This window comes from Pipistrellus kuhlii, unplaced genomic scaffold, assembly GCF_014108245.1.
Source record: "Pipistrellus kuhlii isolate mPipKuh1 unplaced genomic scaffold, mPipKuh1.p scaffold_m20_p_13, whole genome shotgun sequence".
In the NCBI taxonomy this organism is placed as follows: Eukaryota; Metazoa; Chordata; class Mammalia; order Chiroptera; family Vespertilionidae; genus Pipistrellus; species Pipistrellus kuhlii.
Genome location: NW_023425438.1, coordinates 46,478,840 through 46,499,944, shown reverse-complemented (window position 1 = coordinate 46,499,944; position 21,105 = coordinate 46,478,840). Strand labels below are relative to the sequence as shown.

The window sequence follows — 21,105 nt, the reverse complement described above, 5'->3', positions numbered from 1 at the left end:
GTCAGGCCGAGCTGGCCCTGCACATAGCTCTCCTTTCCCTCTGCCCTCCCCTGGCATCCCTGAGGGGAAATCGACCTTCCTCCGCCTCTGGCGTCAGTGTGAACTGAGTTGTATATCTACGATGCGTGTACTACCCTGTTTCCCCAAAAATAAGACAGTGTCTTCTATTAATTTTTTTCTCCCAAAGTTGTGCTAGGTCTTATTTTCAGGGGATGCCTTATCTTTCCATGCGCTAGGTCTTATTTTCGGGGAAACACGGTATGACGCTTGTTCTACTTCACTAAGAAGTGGGTTACACAACCGTCTCCATGGTTCAGGCTGAGGAAGGGCTTTCACCAGAAGTGGGCTCACAGAGCTTTCAGACTCAAAGGCAAGGCAGGCAATGCAAGAAAGTAAAGCCGGCCAGACACAATCTGGGAAAACTCTGAAACCCCTCAGCAGTGGTTCTGAGTGTGTCCGGACCAGACACACCAGGAACTGGAGTAGAAAAACAAAAAAAACCACCACAAAGCCCGGTGTGCGGGAGGGCGGGACCAGGGGGCTGAGTGGCAGGGCTTGGAAATCCTCTGAGAGACACGGGGGAAGAGGGGGCCTGTGGGTGTGGGGGTCCTTCCCCCCAGGGGGCGGGGCCTCACTGGGGAGGTGGGAGAAAAGCGGCCTGGGCCGCCTCGGTTGCTGCCAAAAGAAAGCTGCTTCGTGGGCGGGAACGGCAAGGACACGCGCAGACGGCCATTCCCCGCGCGGCCACGGGGGCTCACAGCCCGCCCGGACTCACCTGGACATGGAGGCGTTCATGGCGAGGGCAGGGTAGGGGTGCCGGAAGCCACCAGGAGGAAGGGAGTACATGGGCTGTCCTTGCCTGCAGGGGCCAGGAGCAAGGAAACCTGGTCAGCATGCTGGCTAACGCGGGGACACTCAGGGTGGGAAGGAAGGATGAGGAAGAAAGCGCAGGAAGTAGGAGGAAGGCCTGGGAGGAAGCTGGGGGGGGGGCGGGGTAGTCTGAGCTCGGGGCTTTGGTGAGAGGGGCCCCCGTGGGTGGGGCAGCTGGAGGTGCAGAGCAGAGCTCGGCCTAAGGATGGGACGGGATAAGAGGGGCTCCAGGTTCCTTACTGTGGGACGAGCCAGCCCAGGGGGTGGGGGATTTGTCCGACAGCTCCGGGAGACAGCGGGTAATACGGAGACAGCTCCGACGGGTGAGGCGGCCGGGGGATTCCTGCTTCCAAAAAGAGAGGTGTCAGACGGTTCCCCAGCCCTACTGGACCACCTGGAAAAACCCCGGGTCCCCACGGGTTCTGGAGCTTGGCAGCCTCTTTCTCTGGAATCCCTGCCCTCTGTCACCTCCCAGCCCCACGGGCCCGCTGGCCACCGACATTCACGGAGGCAGGACTACAGCAGCCTCTCCGGCTACGAGGATGCCCTTCCTGTGGGCAGGATGAGCTCCCAGCTGCCGGGACAGGGGTCAGTGGCCAAGACAGAGACAAGAAAGTCTGGCCGCGCAGACCCCGGTGCCCCTCGTCCTCAGCTGCCTGCTTCTCTAGGAAACTTGCCTCGTCTACGGAGAAACGACCTCTGGACCCCACGTCCACAGGCGTCCTCCTTATCCGCAACTTGTCTAGCTATTTCTCTAAAGTGGGACCTTAAGTACTCTGAGCCACGGTAACTGGGGATTTTATTAAGACTGTGGCTCCCTGGGATAGACAGGTCTGGCGAACAAGCTAAAACAAAAACAAAACAAAAAAACACAAAAAAACGTCAGCTCAGCCCTGCTGTCTGATAGCCTGGCGGGATGTAGGTACTCCATTTGAAACATTCGGTTTAGGGTTGAAGTCTCGTTCAGGGAGGCACAGCTGGCACTGGGCTAGACTTCAAAGTTAAAAAAAAAAAAAAAAAAAGAGAGAGATCCTTTCCCCCCTGCCAGATCACTCCTCTCCCCAAGTGCTGAGATTCTAAAGGAATAGTAACAGAGACGGAGACACACCACCTGCTCGCTGCGCACCATCTCCCTTAATTCCCTTTCACCCCGGCGCTAAGCCTGTGGCACGGAAGGCACAGACAAGGTGCAGGTGGGAAAACTGAAGAGGCCAAAGCCAGTGGCCGTGGCTGCAGACAGCTGAGGACTCGGCCTGGACCCAGGTCCAGTGGGTGCCCGAGGAACAGCCTGCCCTGCCCGCTCCCCCCCACGCCCCCAGCTCTGCTCGGGCTGCAGCCCCGCCCGCAGCAGCAGACTCACCTGTCTTTGGGTCAATCTCCGGGGAGAGGTGTGTGGGCGGGGAGCCCGGGGGAAAGTGGTCGCTGCTGTAGGTGATGAGGGGCGTCAACGGGTGCATGTGGTGCGGGTGCTGAACGACAGGAACTTTGTTCGACTGAAAGACACGGAGAGAAAGGCTAGGGACAGCTGCCGAGGAGATGGAGAGGGAAATCCGCGGACAGTCACCGAGGCGAGGAAGGGCCAGGCGTTTTCCTTGCACCGTCCCATTCGGTCCTCACACGGCCCTCGAGCGAAGGGAGCGGGCCACACGTCAGGAAGGGACCAGCAGGAGCAGCAGGGACGAGGCCCCCCCTCCAACAAACCCTCTTCTAAACACACGTGTGTGCAACGTATGTTCAGCTCACATAACCGGCGCCGCTTTCAGATGCGCAGACACAGCCCTGTGTGAGAACGGTGCACCTCTCCCAGCCTCACTTCACTCTGCCGACCTAGTCACCTCGCCGTTTCACTGCAAACGCTAGCTAGTGTACAGAGAACCATTATTTCATATAATTATTAAGAAAGAAAAAACCTGTGCATATCAACATATCCCCTGATTTCAGAAATGTTAAAATGGGAAAACCATGTATGTCCTAGTAATTGGTAAAATTAACTAATTTTTTAAATGCCTAGTATTGGTAAAATGAACTAATTTTTTAAATGCCTTAACAATAGGATCTTCCTTATACAAGCACAGAGCGAGGCATACTGCCTAGGCCTTATTATAACCTGGCCAAGCAGCGATGGTCATTGCCATCGAAGACACCGAGCTCAGAAAGGTCAGGTGACTCAGCTGGCAAGTGGCAGAACTGGACCCATATCTCCCCTTCCTCTGTGCTATTGGCCTCCCCAAGAACCTGGCCAAACATCTCGGTCAGAGAGAAAGGAAAGACATACCTTTTATTTTAGGTAAATTTTTAAATATATATATATTTATTTCAGGGAGAAAGGGAAATATAGAAACATCAATGATGATAGTCATTGATCATCTGCCTCCTGCACACCCCTTACTGGGGCTTGAGCCTGCAACCTGGGCATGTGCCTTTGACCGGAATTGAACTGGAGAATTCTTCAGTCTGCGGGCTGATGCTCTACCCACTGAGCAAAACCAGCTAGGGCTTTTCAGATGAATTTTTAAAATAAGGTGACAGACTTGCAAGTAGATTTTTGTGTAGCAAAGAGATTTGTAAAAAGGATGGCGATTTGGAGGCTGCCCCAGGGCTGGAACGCCAAACAGCTGTCTTACAGTTTGAACTTTTCATGCCATAGATGCTTCAAGCCCCTTTCCCCTTTCATCTGATGCCCCTTTGGTACGCCCAACGAAAACCCCAGCCTGTGCATCTCCCAATGTCTGTGTGCTGACGGCAGTCGTGTTCCATGTTCGGTAGGCTAAGCAGAGATGGAGGCGGAGTACTGGAGCAGGATGGGAATCCAGGGCTCCAGCTCCCAGGCCATTCTGAACCCCGACCACTAGGTGGCGCTGGCTGGACCCTGCAGGTACCTGACCTTGAACAAACTTCCTATCACCTGGCCACAGTGGGCTCATAATAACAGAAGGATTACAATAAAAATAAATAAACCCCATGATGGAAAAAACAAAAACAAAAACCTAAATATTAAGCACACCAAGATGTAAACAGTAGCTATGTTTCAGTGGTGGAACGATGGATGATTTTGTTTTTTCCTTTCTGTATTGAAACTACTGGTATGCTAAAGCATCAGGAAAGACAATCACACCAGCCCAACCCAGTCACTGTCATCATTGTGGTACGTTATGTCTCCACTCATTAAGACTCTGCGCATGTTTTGTTTCTAAATTTTATATGTATAGAGAGAAACATCGATGTGAGAAACAGCGATGCAAGAGAGAAATAGCAACAGGCTCTCTCCTGCATGTACCCTGACCAGGGATCAAACCCGCAATCCGGGAGGCAACCCTTCAGTGCATGGGACTACGTTCAACCAACCGAGCCACCTACGAGCGCATGTTTTTTATTTATATCATTTAAAAAATATATATTTTATTGATTTTTTACAGAGAGGAAGAGAGAGGAATAGTTAGAAACATCGATGAGAGAGAAACATCGATCAGCTGCCTCTTGCACACCCCCTACTAGGGATGTGCCTGCAACCAAGGTACATGCCCTTGACCGGAATCGAACCTGGGTCCTTTCAGTCCAGACACTCTATCCACTGAGCCAAACCAGTTTTGGCTACATAATTTTTTTTAAAAAAAAGGTTTTTTTCAGCGTTATTAAGGTTTAACTGACAAATAAAAGTGTACGTGATGATTTGACATATATATCCACTTAAAAATGCCTAATGGTATTATGAAATCTCGACTGCCCATGTGCTGTTGAGTGGACTCAGCAGGAGTGGCAGGGTTAAGTAAAGGCAGGAAAATGTGAGTTACATTTGGAAATGTAGGTACAGTAGCTTAATTTAGACGCCATTATATCATTGGTTCCCAGTAGGTGGCAGCATTGTTCAGAGCAAGGAAGGCAAGGTTTCAGATGTAGTCCATGGGCTAGTAAGCAAGAGGCTCCTTGGGGCTGACTCAGGAAGGCTACCCCTAACCATCCCAATAAAAGTTATTGCTTTTTCTCAGGCCCAGAGTAGAAATGCTGGAACACTCCACCCCTCTCCTCTTCACAGCCGATAGCCCAGTAAAAACAATCACGTAAGTGCCTGGCTGGCATGGCTCAATGGCTACTGACCTGTGAACCAGGAGATTATGGTTTAACTAGAGGCCTGGTGCACGAAACTTGTGCGTGGGTAAGGCCCCTAGGCCTGCTGGATGATCAGGACTAATCAGGTTCCTTACCTTCCCGCCTCCTCCTTCCTTTGCTTCCTCAATGGCCCATCACACCACTGGTTCCTGCCATTTTCAACGCTACCCCCTGGTGGTCAGCACAAGTCATAGCGAGCAATCGAACTCCCAGTCTCCTGGTTGAGCTCTCAAGGGGACACTTTGCACATTAACCTTTTATATATATAGATTCCTGGTCAGGGCACACGCCCAGGTTATGGGCTCAGTCCCCAGTGGAGGGTGTGCAGGAGGCTGCCGATCGGTGATTCTCTCTCCTATTGATGCTCTGTCTCCCTCTCTGAAATCAATAAAAATATACTTTAAGAAAACAATCACATAAGCAAAGGGACATAAGCAAGGCAGCCAAAGCCAAAGTTCCTCACAGAAGAGCATCTCGGAGCCTCCTTGGACCTAAATCCTTCTGTGTAGGCAAGCACACCCCACTCCTCCCTGGATCAGGTGTCTCACACGGACTCCGTCTGCTTCCAGAGTTGGTCCAAGCCAAAGTCTTCAAACCCCTGCTCCCCAGGAGTGTTCTAGCCTGACCCTGACCGCAAGGACACACCAGACAAACCCAAACAGAGGGTCGTTCTCAGAAAGTGTCAGTCAGGTCAGGAAAGACAGAGGCTAAGGAACACACTAAAAAGCAAAGGAGACTGAAGAGGCACAACAACGAAATTTGACGTGTGGTCACGGACTGAGCTCCAGGAAGTAACCATGTGGCTGTAACAAATAATGACTGGGACATTTACCCAAACCGGGATGCACTGCATACTGTGTTAGATAATAATATGGAAGGCCAATTTCTTGATTTTGATAACTGTGCTGTGGTTGCTGTGCTCTCACAGGAAATACATCTAAAGTGTTCAGGGCTAACAGGGCACAATGTCTCCAACTTACTCTCAAGTTGTTTTTAAAAAAACCCTTGTGTGGCTGGGCCGGTGTGGCTCAGTGGTTGACATGCCCAGGTTCTGGGCTTTATCCCCAATGGCAGACATGCAGGAGGCAGCCAATCAGTGATTCTCTCTCATCATTGTTGTTTCTCTCCCTTCCTCTCTGAAATCTATTTAAAAAAATACACATATATAAAAACACCCATGTGTGAGAGAAAAAGGAAAAGCATGGGGCAAAACTTTTGAATCTGAATAAGGTGCATATGGAGTTCCTTGTATTATTCTTACAATTTCCCCAGATGTTTACATTTGTTCCCAAATAAAAAAAATAATACTGCCCTGGCTGGTGTGGCTCGGTTGGTTGGGCATCGTCTCATGCACCGAGGGGTCTTGGGTTCGACTTCTGGTCAAGGTACATACCCACGTTGCAGGTTCAATCCCTGGTTGGGGTCTGTACAGGAGGCAGCTGATTTATAATATATTATAAATATATATATATATATATATATATATATATATATATATATATATATATATATATTAGGTCTAGTAATAATAAATGTCGTTTTCTAATACTTTTTAAAAATCGAGTCTATTTAAACAATACAACAAAATTTAATCAACAATATAGTTGCCGCTGTTTTCTACAATACTATTATACTTGTGCCCAACGCTCAGGAAGCATTTTAATCCCTCTGTTGTAAAGTTCTTGTGATTTTGATGCAAAAAATTCGGTCAATGCATTTTTGAGGCATTCTTCATTATTAAATTTTTTTCCAAGAAGAAAGTTTTGCAAAGAACGAAACAAATGGTAATCGGAAGGGGCAATATCAGGAGAATATGCAGGTTGAGGGAGAACTTCCCATTCCAACTGGCGCAGTTTTTCAGCAGTGATTCTTGCAGTATGCAGTCGTGCGTTATCGTGGTGAAGAATTACGCCCTTCCGATTAATCAGCGCGGGTTCTTTTTCTCTTAAAGCTTGGGCTAACCTTTCCAATTGGGCACTATACACTGCACTTGTAATGGTTTGGTTAGATGGTAAAAGTTCATAATGAAGAATTCCTTTAAAATTCCACCAAACACACAACATCACTTTTTTCGCATGCAAGTCAGGTTTTGGCATGGGCTGCGGAGCCTCATTTTTGTCCAACCATTGAGGCCGCCTTTTCAAATTAACATACAGCACCCATTCTTCATCTCAGGTAACAATTTGCTCTAAAAACGGCAAACGGTTTTGACGAGAGAGGAGCGAACTGCAAATTGTGACTCTTTGATTACGGTTGTTGTCGGTCAACTCATGAGGAACCCATTTTCCAAACTTTTGGACTTTGCCAAGTGCACGCAATTGATTGGAAATTGTTTTTTTGTGAACAATTTAAAGTTGTCGCAAGCTCTTGTTGGGTAATTTGAGGATTTTGCACCAAAAGAGCTTGAAGAGCTTCTTGATCAAAATTGGACACACGGCCTCGACCACTCTTGTCATCTAACGAAAAATTTCCCTCGTGAAATTTCTCAAAACAACGCTGGCATTTTCTGGCGCTAACTGCATCTTGACCAAGAGCACTACAGATGTTTTTTGCAGCCTCACTTGCTTTTCTTCCTAATTGGAACTCGTAAAGCATGCAGTGCCGAATATGCTCTTCATCCGCCATCTTCTTAGCCCTAGTTTTGCAACAAAAACCAAACCAAACACAAACTTTTTCAAGCAAAACTTGTTAATTGCACTTCACACATTCTGTAGATACCACGTGTTTGAAGGTTATGTCAATACAAGTCAATGCCAAGCAAGATTTTAAACGAATGTTAAAAACGACATTATTACTAGACCCGATATATATATATATATATATATATATATATATATATATATATATATATATATTTTTAGAAAATATTTGTTTTATTGATTTTTTTTACAGAGAGGAAGGGAAAGAGATAGAAACATCGATGAGAGAGAAACATTGATTAGCTGCCTCCTGCACACCTCCTACTGGGTATGTGTCTGCAACCAAGGTACATGCTTTTTTAAAAAACACATTTTATTGATTTTTTACAGAGAGGAAGGGAGAGGGATAGAGAACCAGAAACATCGATGAGAGAGAAACATCAATCAGCTGCCTCCTGCACACCCCCCGCTGGGGATATGCCCGAAACCAAGGTACATGCCCTTGACCAGAATTGAACGCGAAACTTTTCAGTCCACAGGCCAATGCTCTATCCATTGAGCCAAAACTGATTAAGGCCAAGGTACATGCTCTTGACCGGAATCGAACCTTTTGGTCATTTGCTGAAAGGGATTTAAAAAAAGTTAATGCAAACCCCAAACTGGGGATCGAGCCCACAATCTGGGCTTATGCCCCGACCAGGAATTGAATCCTGACGTCCTGGTTCATAGTTTGACACTCAACCACTGAGTCATCCAGTTGGGCTGGTTGCTTAGCTTTTTTAAAAAAATATATATTTTATTGATTACAGAGAGGAAGGGAGAGGGGTAGAGAGCTAGAAACATCGATGAGAGAGAAACATCGACAAGCTGCCTCTTGCACATCCCCAGTGGATGTGCCCGCAACCAATGTACATGCCCTTGACTGGAATCGAACCTGGGACCTTTCAGTCTGCAGACCGATGCTCTATCCACTGAGCCAAACCGGTTTTGGCCGGTTGCTTAGCTTTGAGAGCTTGTTTAGAAGGCATAAAATCCAAGTCGTAATGGACTCCATCCCACACTGGCCAGTTACGACTTGTTTCAACACATCTTCATGAGAGGTAGCTTCGACCTGACTCACTGAATCTCTCCAGGTATTCATCTCCTAGGGCAACACTCATCTTCGGATGTTTTGCTCATGATTCTATAATAAATTTCATTATCAAATATTTCATTTTTCCAATAAAAAAACCCTCCATAGCTACTTCAGTACCCTTGAGTCCTGCTTCTGCCTCTAGCCTAGAGAATGCACAGGAGTAAACCGGGATCATCTTTAACTCCTTCCCCTTCTGCCTCTGATTTGCAATCAGGGCAACGATTCTCAACTCTGACTGCCCCTGAGAATCTCCTGCAGAGCTTAAAAAAGTAAGGTACCAGCCTGGCCCGGAGTGGCTTGGTGGTTGAATGTCGACCTATGAACCAGGAGGTCATGGTTCAATTCCTGGTCAGGGCACATGCCTGGATTGTGGGCTCACTCCCCAATGTGAGGCAGGCAAGAGGCAGCCGATCAATGATTCTCTCTCATCATTGATGTTTCCCTCTCTCCCTCTCCAAAACCAATAAGATATATTACAAGCAAACAAACAACAACTAAGATATGAGTGCCATCCCAGACAATGAAATCATATTCTTCAAAGAGTAGATGTTAAATTCCATAGGCTCCTTATCTCTATTACCTTTGTAATCCATGCAACTAATTTGGGACCTCAGCACCTCTTAGCCCACTAATTAAATGGTATTTTAATGTTCTTTTCCTCCCTCTCTCTCTCTCTCTCTCTCTCTCTTTTAAAAAAAATATATTCTATTTTTTTTTTACAGAGAGGAAGAAAGTTAGAAACATCGATGAAAGAGAAACATCTATCAGCTGCCTCCTGCAATCAATGCACAAGCCCTTGACTAGAATCGAACCTGGGACCATTGAGTCCGCAGGCTGACGCTCTATCCACTGAGCCAAACCGGTTAGGGCAGTCTTTCCCTCTCTTAACCACAAGCATGGTGGTAAGCACAATTGTAAACTCAGTTATGCACAACTGAGTTTGATCAAATCCTTTTCTGACTCCCATCTTATAAACGAGGAAACCGAGGTAAAGAGAGGTGAGGTAATCTGTCTGAAGCTGCACAAATAAAGGGGGAGTGGGAATCAAACCCACTGTACCCCACAGCTGCGGCACACACACCTCAGGCTTTGCTCCTACACATGCGTGTAGCTCAAGTGGGAATGAGAAATTCGGATTCGAAAACTGAAAATGGTGCTCTTTTTCCAAACCGTGGAACTCCAAGTTCATGGTAAGCTTTTCTCCCACAAATGTCCTTTAAGCTTTTGAAGCCCGTTTCCGGTTTTTCATATGAGAATACAGAGAGTGAGTGTGGATGAAAAGGGGCCACGTGCTGACCCGACAAGCTCAGGGAAGGCCCGTGTGGTGGCCTTGAAAACCCAGACACCTAAAATAAAGGGCGGTCTGAAATGAAACTTTTTTTTTTTTTTAATATGTTTTATTGATTTTGTACAGAGAGGAAGGGAGAGAGATAGAGAGTTAGAAACATCAATGAGAGAGAGTCATCGATCAGCTGCCTCTTGCACACCCCCTACTGGGGATATGCCCGCAACCAAGGTACATGCCCTTGACCGGAATCGAACCTGGGATCTTTCAGTCCCCAAGCTGACGCTCTATCCATTGAGCCAAACCGGTTTCGGCTGAAATGAAACTTCTTAACTAAAAGCAGTTTATGGCAGGTAATCACGTCCTAGGCTAGAGTCTCCCAGTCTATTGTGGAATGTCAGGGCAACTTCCCCTTTCCCGGACCCCTCAGGCACAACCAGTGCACCAGGGCAGACGATGAATCCTCTCAGTGCTATTTTTATCATGTCAACTGATGACTATTAACTATCCTGTACTCAACCATGGAAAAGATGTACGTGTCAATCATTTTACTTTTACCCAATCCCAGGTTTCCTTGCTTTGCTTTCTCCTGCCTCCCTAGTCTATCACCGATGAATTTCATGTAACCCACTTAAGACTTTTCTTTTGATTCTAATGTATAAAACAAGGTGCAAAACTGCCCGTCTCTGGAGCATTTCTTCAATCCATTGAGATTTTGCTTCCTGGCAATTGTTGACAGTTTGGCTTAAATAAACTCACAAAAATTCTCCACAGGTTTGAATGTTTCTTGTGTTGACACACGATACACAGTTTACTAGAACATTATCCATTTTGCCATCTCCAGGGGACTTTATCAACTGTCCATGCTTTTCCCTTGCCCAGCACAGTGCTGAAAAAAGACTTGTCTGCAACGGCTGATGTTTGCTTGGCAGCAGTCATGGGTACAGAACTTTGCTGAGAGTTTAGGGTCTCTCTCTCTCTCCCCTAATATATAAAAACTCAGGGTCTGTAATGATGGTCCAAAGGCTCGACCGAACACTAGAAGTCAGTCCTGCAGTTAGTGTTGCCGAGGAAGCTATGGATCAGACCCGGAGAGAGGCCCAAAGAGAGAGGCAGGGTCTGATCCTCAGCCTTTGTGGCAGCTATTGATCAGCCATTGCCTCTCTCTTTCTCTTTGGGCTTTGCCTCTGTTTCTCTCCAGACCTCCGTGGAGGCTGCTGATCAGACCCGCCTCTCTGATCGGGCTTAGAGAGCCTGACTGGCATAGAAACCGATCAATCAGAACCAAGTCTGGGTGAACTGTGAGGAGCCAATGGCTGCCAAAGAGGTGGAGCTTTTGACGCTGACTGACACAGAAACCAACCAATCAGAACCAAATTGGCTGGCAGGGGAGGGCAGTTAGGGGTGATCAGGCAGACAGAGTCAGTTAGGGGTGATCAGGCTGGCAGGGGAGAACAGTGGGGCCAAGATCAGGCCAGCAGGGAAGGGCCATTGGGGGCGAGATCAGGCCAGCAGGGGAGCACTGTTGGGGGCGAGCATCAGGCTGGCTGGGGAGGGCAGTTAGGGGTGATCAGGCATGCAGGCAAAGGCAGTTGGGAGTGATCAGGCAGGCAGGCAGGCGAACAACTAGGAGCCAGTGGTCCCAGATTGCAATCCCACAGGGATTGGGCCTAAACTGGCAGATGGACATCCCTCAAGGTGTCCCTGAATGGAGAGGGTGCAGGGTAGGCTGAGGGAACCCCCATTCTGTGCATGAATTTTGTGCACTGGGCTACTAATGTGTATGTGTGTGTGTGTGTATGCTTAAAAACAGGTTTATTGATATTGATTTCAGAGAAGAAGGGAGAGAGATAAAAACATCAATGAGGGAGAGTCATTGATTGGTTGCCTCTTACATGGCCCCCACTGAGTATTGAGCCTGCAACCCAGGCATGTGACCTGACCGGAAATTGAACCATGACCTTCTGATTCATAGGTCGACGCTCAAGCACTGAGCCATGCCTGTCCAGTAAGACTTCATATATTTTTTTGTGTCACACTAAGGTAAGTGAGGGTGAGCAGCTGATTTACTGAGAAAAAGAGTCTAGGAAGAAAATGGAAGCTTAGAGAGGAAACAAATACTAGGATCATAAGAAGCAAGGGTTGTGAATACTGTCAGGTGCCACCTGTGTTGAGAAAGAGCAGGGGAAATGACTGGATTTAGCTATTAGATGGCAGCTGGGAAGCTGAGCCAGGCTGCAGTGGATTGGCACAATACATGGTGCAGGGAAGGAGGGGGGCAGGCCTAACACTTGTGTGAATAGTCGGACAGGAAACTGGGAGGGAAACAGGTTCATGCTCACAGGCAGAGGAAGGCTGGACATAGGCTTCCCAGTTTATTTTTCCGAGATGGGCTGGTCTGTGCAACAGGAAGGATGGGAATCTCAGTGCATGTGCTGGTTTTAAAGGGAACTCACTTCCTCTAAAAGTGAATGGAGATTTTAGACAGTGTGCAGAGATTTTAGATGGTGTGCAGAGGGAAGAGCAGAGAGAGTGGGCTGGAGGATGCCACAGGAGGGGCGGGGCCTGCAGAGATCTGAAACAGCAAGAGCTACAGGGAGGGAACAGCTAGGTTGATGGATGCGGGAGGCTGTGACCTCCACGGTGACATACTGTGCCACTAGAGGGCGCCTGGATCTTGCGCTCTGCCATCCGAAAAAGGAATGTGGAGGGGCAGTCACCGTGGCCTGTTCCTGGGATGCTTGTTCAATGGGCTGCTCGTTCCTAGTGACCGGCCACAGAACCTCTCGCAGCAGCCGGCCCCGGACGGCTGGTCCCGCCACTCACTGCTCCCCACAGACAGTGGCCCCTCCAGCTGTCCCTCCACAGATGGCTGTGACAGTCATCTGAGAACTGCACAGACATTGCTGCTCAGCGACCCAGGGCCCTGCTCCTGTGAGGGCACTCAGGATGCCGGGAAGCAGAAGGGCTCACAGCACCATTCTCTCTCTCTCGATGTATCCCCTCCTCCTCTTCTCCTGGACTCCTCGAAGCTTAAAATGAAAAAGTACTACCAGGATGTAATCATGTCCCGAATGCGATGAAATAACGTGTGTGGGATTTGCTTTAAAATAACTCGGTGTTGGCACCGGTTTGGCTCAGTGGATAGAGCGTCGGCTTGTGGACTGAAAGGTCCCGGGTTCGATTCCGGTCAAGGGCATGTACCTTGGTTGCGGGCACATCCCCAGTGGGGGGGGTGCAAGAGGCAGCTGGTCGATGACTCTCTCTCATCGATGTTTCTAACTCTCTATCCCTCTCTCTTTCTCTCTGTGAAAAATCAATAAAATATATAAAAAAAAAAAATAAATAAATAAATAAAATAACTCGGTGTGGAGGGACAGGGAGTGTGGGTGAAGGGAAGACGTGAAATTTTCCATAATAATAAAAAAAAAATTGAGCGTTCCAAGTCTCCCTTTCGATGCACAGGTCGTGCCAGCTGGGTGAGCTTCTGGCTGCGCCTGCCACGATGCCGCGCCTGCTGCACAGTGGGTAACATGGTTAGCTTGTGGGTGGTAGCCCTAAGGCCAGGGCTGCTCTTACGAAGAGTCCAGGAAAGAGGAATGCAAGGTTCCTGGATCATCTCCTTGTTTTGTTTTGTTTTGTTTTGTTTTTTGTTTTGCTAACCCTCACCCAAGGGGCTTTTCTCCATTGATTTTCAGCGCGAGGAAGGGAAGGGGAGACGGAAGGGAAAAACATGGAGGTGAGAGAGACACATTGCTCGTCCAGACAGCGATGGAGCCTACAACCGAGGTACGTGCCCTTGATCAGAAGTGAAGCCAACGCTCTATCCATTGGGCCAAGGCTAGGGCCAGGATCTGTGGAGAGTGGCTACAGCACAGGACAGATTCAAGCCTCACACTAATGATCCTCTCGTGGCAAAGCCACGTGCAAGTCCCAGCACAATTATAGCCAAAGGCTGCAGTTGTAAGCTTGACCTTATGGTCCGAACATGTGATCCCAGGAGGCTGAGTGATGTGAGCTTGATAGAGTTCAGGTGCATGTAATCGAGTAGATTTGAAACCCACAAGAACATTGTAAACATCTTGGCCACGCCCCTACTTTACCTCATGGAATCCTATCTAATAAAGAGGGAATATATTAATGGACCATCACTCCATCACAAAGATGGCTGCAACCACTTTGAGGCCAAGTTTCCATAAGGAGCCTTAACAAGCAATCAGCAGGGACCTGAGGCTACACCCTCCCCCACCCATGGGGCTTGACAGGGGACCTTAGACCGAGCCCCACCCAGCAGGGCTTAACGGAGACCTCAGCCACAAGCCCGCCCCAGTGCCAGGCCGGGGGACCTGAGGCCATATACGCCCTCCCAAGGGGCTTGATGGGGGACCTCAAGGTGTACTTCTCATTCTGATGCTGGGCTAGGGGACCTCAGACCACACCGCCTGCCCCAGCACTGGGCCAGGGGACGTGAGGCTGTGCTCCACAACCAGTGGGGCTTGAATGGGGACCTCAAGGTGTACCCCAGTGCTGGGCTGAGAGAACTCAGGCCGTGCCCCCGCTCAGCGGAGCTTGACGGGGTACCTGAGGCTGCACCCCCGTCCTGGTGCTGGGCCAGGGGACCTGAGGCTGTCCCCCTCCACCCAGCGGGGCTTGACAGGGGATCTCTGGCCATGTCCCCTAACTGGTGGAGCTTGATGGAGGACCTCAAGGCATGCCCCCCACCCCGGTCTAGGCTGGGGGGCCTCAGACAACGCCCCGTTCTGGCCCCAGGCCAGGAAACCTGAAGCTGCACCCCTGCCCAGCAGGGCTTGGCAAGAGTGGGACTGGCCGGGTCTGGATCTAGCTCAATGGGGAGGGGCCAGCCAGGGTGCATGTGGGTGGGTGGGGACTTGACTCTGGGTCCCATGGTGTGCCCCAGACTCTGACAGGAGGAAGGTTTTCATATACATTTTACCAATTTTCTTTAATCTCTGACAGTTCTATTATAGAGAAAGGGCAAATACCAATATTAAATTATTTCCTCTAATTAATCCCCTTTTAATGTGCACGATTTTTGTGTACTGGATCACTAGTCTAACTATAAAATAAAGACTCAGCTTGCAGGCCATGGCGCTGTCTCTCCATCAGAGAGAGAGAGAGAGAGAGAGAGAGAGTGAGAGAAGCGTCCCACCTAGCCCCAGCTTTATTCTCGTCTGTCTTCTTTAATCCTGCACCACTCCCTCATCCCTCAAGTACACCCTGTCCCTGCTGAGCTATGCACAAGGATCGTCTCTTATTTGCTTTCAGTTTCAGTCTGTGGCAAGTGCTGAGGAGGTGAGACGTGCTTGGGCCCCAAGCTCTGGCCCCCCAAGGACCATCCTGACACCCTCTGCAGCCCGAGCAGCCACAGGGCTTGGCAGAAGAGCTTCGGCTGCTCTGCAGGGATTCCCTTTGCAGGAGCCTCACCTCGTTCTTTCCTAGAACATCCCGTACAGAAGAGCCAGCCCCTTCCACTGCGCCTCGAGCTCGGAGGGGGCAGCAGCAGCTGAATGAGCTGCGACAGAGGGAGGCAGACAGGACTCCACTGTCAGAAGAAGGGCCAGGGCTCCCGGCCAGGGTGGGACAGCATTTCCAATCACACACCCTCCCAGGAGGGGCGTGTGTGTGTGTGTGTGTGTGTGTGTGTGTGTGTGTGTGTACGCACATGAGCGCAGAGGGGGAGGGAAGTGCTGCCCTGACCACTCAGGGGACCCCCACACTGGAGGCACCACCACCAGCCCCAGCAGCCTCAGGGGGAGGGAAGCAGTGACCGCCAAGCGCTTTAAGGAGAAACAGACTTACCAAGTGTGCGGGGGACGGTGACCGGGTGTCCTTGACGGTAGCACTGGCGGGGACATCCAGGAGGGGCCATTTCATCTGCAGGTACTGAACAGAGACAGAAACAGAAGCGGCTGGTGAGAGCAGGCCCAGGCCCAGGCGCCCGGCGAGCAGGGGAGAGGCTCTGTGGCTGAGCCACTGGCCCATCAGAGACTCAATGCATTTTCACCTCACACGCTCCTCAATGTCCAAACGGTCACGACAAGGCAGGACACACATGTACCGTCACTTTGGGGGAACGCACACAACCCTAGGAGCAGCCCAAGTGTTCTAAGAGCCTGTCGGTGAGGGCCGGGTCCTGCCTGCTGCAGTCGTGGGACAAGCAGGGCTCCAGACAGCGATCCCACCCCCTTCCTTTCCATCACACACGCTTCCTACGCAACAGCCTCTTCAGAGAGTCTGGTGGATGGATGGATGGATGGATGGATGGATGATAACCATCTGCCTGACACTTGCAGTGACATGGCAATATCTGTTCATACTCAGGGTGCTGAACTTTTTTTAATAAAATGAATTTTTAACTTATTGATTTTAGAGAGAGGGAGGGAGAGAGAAACATCGATTTGTTGTTCCACTTATTTGTGCATTCACTGGTTGCTTCTCGTATGTGCGCTGACAGGGGATCAAACCCCCAACCTTGTTCTATTGGGACGACACTCTAACCAACTGAGCTCCCTGGCCAGGGCTCAAGTGCTGATCTTCACATCATTATACTGTTCCTCAGCCCTGAAAAGGTCATGCAGTATATTCCCTGTCTTTTCCTGAGTATTGTAGAAATCCAAACCAAATACTGTAGAGTAAATTGTGGACCTCAATTTAACAGATTTCAAATTTAATGGATAAACTATCTGGTCAGTATGTTGTACGTGAAAATGAACATTCTGTTAATTTTAAAGTGCTTTTAACCAAGACTTGTTTATAATTAAACAGATTATTTTTTATTAATTCACTGTCATTCAAAGAAACTTTTAGTAAATAGGCCATATGTTGGGAAAGACACTATAGTAATTTTTAAAAAATATATATTTTATTGATTTTTCTACAGAGAGGAAGGGAGAGGGATAGAAAGCTAGAACCATTGATGAGAGAGAAACATCGACCAGTTGTCTCCTGCACACCCCCCACCAGGGATGTGCCCGCAACCAATGTACATGCCCTTGACAGGAATCGAACCTGGGACCTTTCAGTCCGCAGACCGATGCTCTATCCACTGAACCAAACCGGTTTCGGCAAGACACTGTAGTAATTTAGCCGACATAAATATTACATATCGACAACTATAGTCTACATATTTAAACCCAAGGGTCACTGCTCATAAACAGGGTTCGGCAAATGATCAGCTCATGATCACACCACATCGAGTGTGATAATTGGTTCTGTTGTGAGTTGTGTGACTCTCAGCAACAGTTTTTTCTTTTTTAAGTACATTTTTATTGATTTCAGAGAGGAAGTGAGAAGAGAGATAGAAACACCAATGATGAGAGCGCATCACTGATTTGGTTGCCTCCTGATTGCTCCCCCATGGGGATCGAGCCCGAAACCTAGGCAAGTGCCCTACACTGGGGATCGAACTGGCACAGGGGTCGGCAAACTCATGAGTCAGCAGAGCCAAATATCAACAGTACGACAACTGAAATTTCTTTTGAGAGCCAAAATTTTAAAACTTAAACTTCTTATAATGCCACTTCTTCAAAATAGACTCGCCCAGGCCATGGTATTTTGTGGAAGAGCCACACTCAAGGGGCCAAAGAGCCACATGTGGCTCACGAGCCGCAGTTTGCCCATCACGGCCCTAGACTTATTCAGTAAAAATTTAAAATCTCAGTAATGCGTACAGATAACTTTGCTGTGAAAGTAAACTTTTTACTCATCATTTAAATAACACAGACGTGCCTACCTAAGTAAAAACAGGTAAATAAGCAATCTGCCAATTTTTTTTAACATCCGCATTCTCAAAACCTACGTGATTTTACAGCAGACTTTCAGCTTTAAGGGACACCCTCCTCACGCCCGAATTAGTTCGTTCTAGCGAGGTTTTTCTGTAATAAACCAGCATGTGCATGTGCACACACCCCTTCAAATGAAACGCTTCTCCTTAACCCGGCCTGGCACAGATTTCGGGAAGCGCCAGTGCAGGGGGGTGAGGGCCTGGGGAGGCGCCTGGCCCTGGGCTCGGGGGCTGAGCTGCGGGTTAGTTCTCGCTCCGCCAGCGCAGGCGGTGTGACCCAGACAAGCGTCCTCACCCAGCCTCCGCTCCTGCCGCTGTGAGGCAGGGCTCCGGTCATGCACCTTCCCGGCTGTGGGGAGGATCAGGGACCACGTCGAGGATTAAGCACGGCGCTTTGCATGTGGGAGACATTGTCAAACGGCAACTGTAATTTTCATAAGCGAACCATCCGTCTCTGCCAGGAGCCACAGCGCGCGTTGTCCCAGCGTCAACACCGACACGGAGCTCCTGGGCAGCAGACCAGCTCGGGGGCAGCCCCGGTCCCGGGCTTCTCCGAAAATGAAAGCTCTCGCCGGAAACGGAGGCTCCAGGAAGAGGCTCCCAGAGACAAAACAGCCTTTGACTCATCCTCGCTCGGGCCGCACAATTCCAGGAAGGGGCATGACCTGGCCTGGGCCGAGGAGAGGACCCGAGGCCCTTTGCTTTCCATGGACCACGAAGAATGACGAAGGGCAGGGGCCGGCGTTCAGAAGGGTGTCCCCGGGGGAGAAGAGCAATCCAAGGACGCCTCTCCCCCAGGCCAGGGGGCACCGGACAGGGGTGTGTTAGAGGGGAGGGTGCGGGCATGGGCAGGCAGGCCTGACTGCGGGAGACCTGGGGGGTGAGAATGACAGAGGGCATCGGGGGCCCCATGAATAAGGACAGACAGTCTTTCCACTGGGTCCTCTGGTACCGACACCCCCATGCCTCATACCGCGTCTCCTCTTTCCACTCCACCATCTCTTCTCCCCCAGAGCCTAACCGGCATTTAAATGCTTTGAGCCCTCCACGGCCCTGGCTGGGATCTCAGTGGGTAGAGCAGCCTCCGGATACACCAAGGTTGCGGGTTCCATCCCCAGACATGGCGTGTGCCCTCAACACACACCGGTGTCATCAGTTAAAACCGATCTCCTCGGCGAATGACGCCTGATGCACCTAACAGAGGTGTCTGCACAGTAACCCGGCCATGCCATGCCCGCTGACTGTCCGAATGTTCAGATGAGCCAATGGAGGCCAATACAGGGTAAACGGCTCACCCGCCCTCGTGATGGGAGCTGGAGCTGGGGCACAGGTCTCCTGACTTCATGTCCCACACTTTTCCCTACAACACGGGCCGGAAAGCTCTTCACAACAACTTACTGAACACCGCAGCCCCACCCCCAGACTTTTCTTTACTCCTGGTTTTGTTTTTAGAATTTTAGGGGGGGCGGGGGGGGGGGGAGGAAAAGGAGGAGGGAAGGCAAGAGGGAGAGAGAAATCAGCTGCCTCTCAAACATAACCCGGCCAGGGATCGAACCTGCCACCTCTTAGTGTAAAGGATGACACTCCAACCAGCTGGGCCATCAGCCAGAGTGGGTGGGCTTCTCTCCCTCCTTTTGTGCCTGGAGCAGGGCTGCCCACCGAAGAGAAGGAAAGCACACATCTGCTCTCCTGTAGTGCCCCCCACCCCCCCCGAAGACCAGAGCTTACCCGAGTGCTACACATCACACTCATGTCTCTAGGAGCCACACTAGAATATTCGTTTTTAAAAGCTGAACGATAACCACAAACATCAGGGGCTAACGTGTGTCCCAACCCCCACGCCCCCCAAGACACAGCAGAAGGCTCCCAGAACTGGTCAGCTCTACCACACCTGGTCCCCTGCTGACAGCCTTAAAGACACGCTGGGGAAACCAAGATGGCGGCCCAGAGGAATACCTATACTGCTGCCTCGCACAACAACTTCAAAACTACAACTAAAAGACAAAGCAGACATCACCCAGAACCACCGGAAAGCCGGCTGAGTGTAAATTCTGCAACTAGAAGGGAAAAGAAAAGGACACTGAGACTCAGGAGCGGCGGAGGGCCGAGGTGCAGGAACCCGGAGATGTGCGCGGGTGAGAGGAAGGGCCGGGGGGGGCTGGATACTCGGCTGGTTTTCTCGAATTGGAGTAAGACAAAGGCTCCCGATAGCGCTGAAATCCAGTCCCGGGAGAGACTCAGGGGAACCCAGACACATATGGGGAGAAACTGGACTGTCCAGCAGTGGGCAGGGCTTGAGAGCAGCTTTCTCTCAGAGGTATGTGCAGCCATTGCCGTGGGACACTGAGACCCAAGCCTCTTAGGGCGGGGCTGACGGGAAACCAAGGCTGCCTGCTCCACCCTGAGACCCCACCCCAGGCGTCCTCAAACTTTTGAAAGTGGGGGCCAGATCACGGTCCCTCAGAGAGCTGGAGGGCCGGACTATATGAACTACTAATTCCTACTGGAACACCTCGGCTGCGCTCACTGCCCAAAAAACCTGGCGGGCCGGATCAGACTCCTCTGCGGGCCGCATGTGGCCTGTGGGCCGTAGTTTGAAGACCCCTGCCCCACCCCATCCAAGCTGAGCACAGAAGCTCTCCCAGTGTAGACACAGCTGATCCTCACAGACAATTGGCCTGAGGGTCAACTCCACCCAGAGATACCAACAACAATCAAGGCTTAACCTCAGCAAGACTGTGCAGCCCATAAAGGGGTGCATCGAGAGTGTCCACCTTTGGTAACTGGGGAGGCTGAGCCACTGGGCCCAAAGGACACCTCGCACACAAAGTTTAAAAAATTTGGCTCTCAAAAGAAATTCCAATGGTTCTACTGTTGATATTTGGCTCTGTTGACTAATGAGTTTGCCGACCACTGCCCTAACCACTCCTGCCAGCCAGATTGATGCCTAAATGCTCCCCCCGTTGGCCAGATTGCCCCTAACTGTCCTCTTCGCCCACAACTTGCCTCCCCTGCCAGCCATCTTGTGGTGGCCATCTTTGACCACATGGGGACAGCCATGTTGTGTGTTGGAGTGACGGTCAGTTTGCATAGTACCATATTTTCCGGCGTATAAGACAACCCCCTAATTTTACAGTTAAAACATAGGTTTAGGCCTATATTCGCTGTATAAGACTACCCCCCACTTCAAAGAAAAGACTTACTTTGCCGTCAAGATCTGCAGGTAATTTTTGTGCAATTTTGGTCTTTTGCCCCCGATTTTCGG

General features: G+C 49.9%; 1 protein-coding gene across 1 annotated transcript in view; it reads right to left on the bottom strand.

Annotated features, from left to right (window-relative positions):
* The window catches only part of TCF7L1 (transcription factor 7 like 1), a 165,598-nt gene that overhangs the window by 5,489 nt on the left and 139,004 nt on the right, over positions 1-21,105 (bottom strand). The window contains exons 4-7 of the mRNA XM_036435864.2: positions 15,857-15,940; positions 2,231-2,363; positions 1,111-1,213; positions 776-859 (exon numbers count right to left, since the gene is read on the bottom strand). Of these exons, the coding sequence (XP_036291757.1) occupies positions 776-859; positions 1,111-1,213; positions 2,231-2,363; positions 15,857-15,940 (404 nt within the window). The remainder of the gene's footprint in view (positions 1-775; positions 860-1,110; positions 1,214-2,230; positions 2,364-15,856; positions 15,941-21,105) is intronic.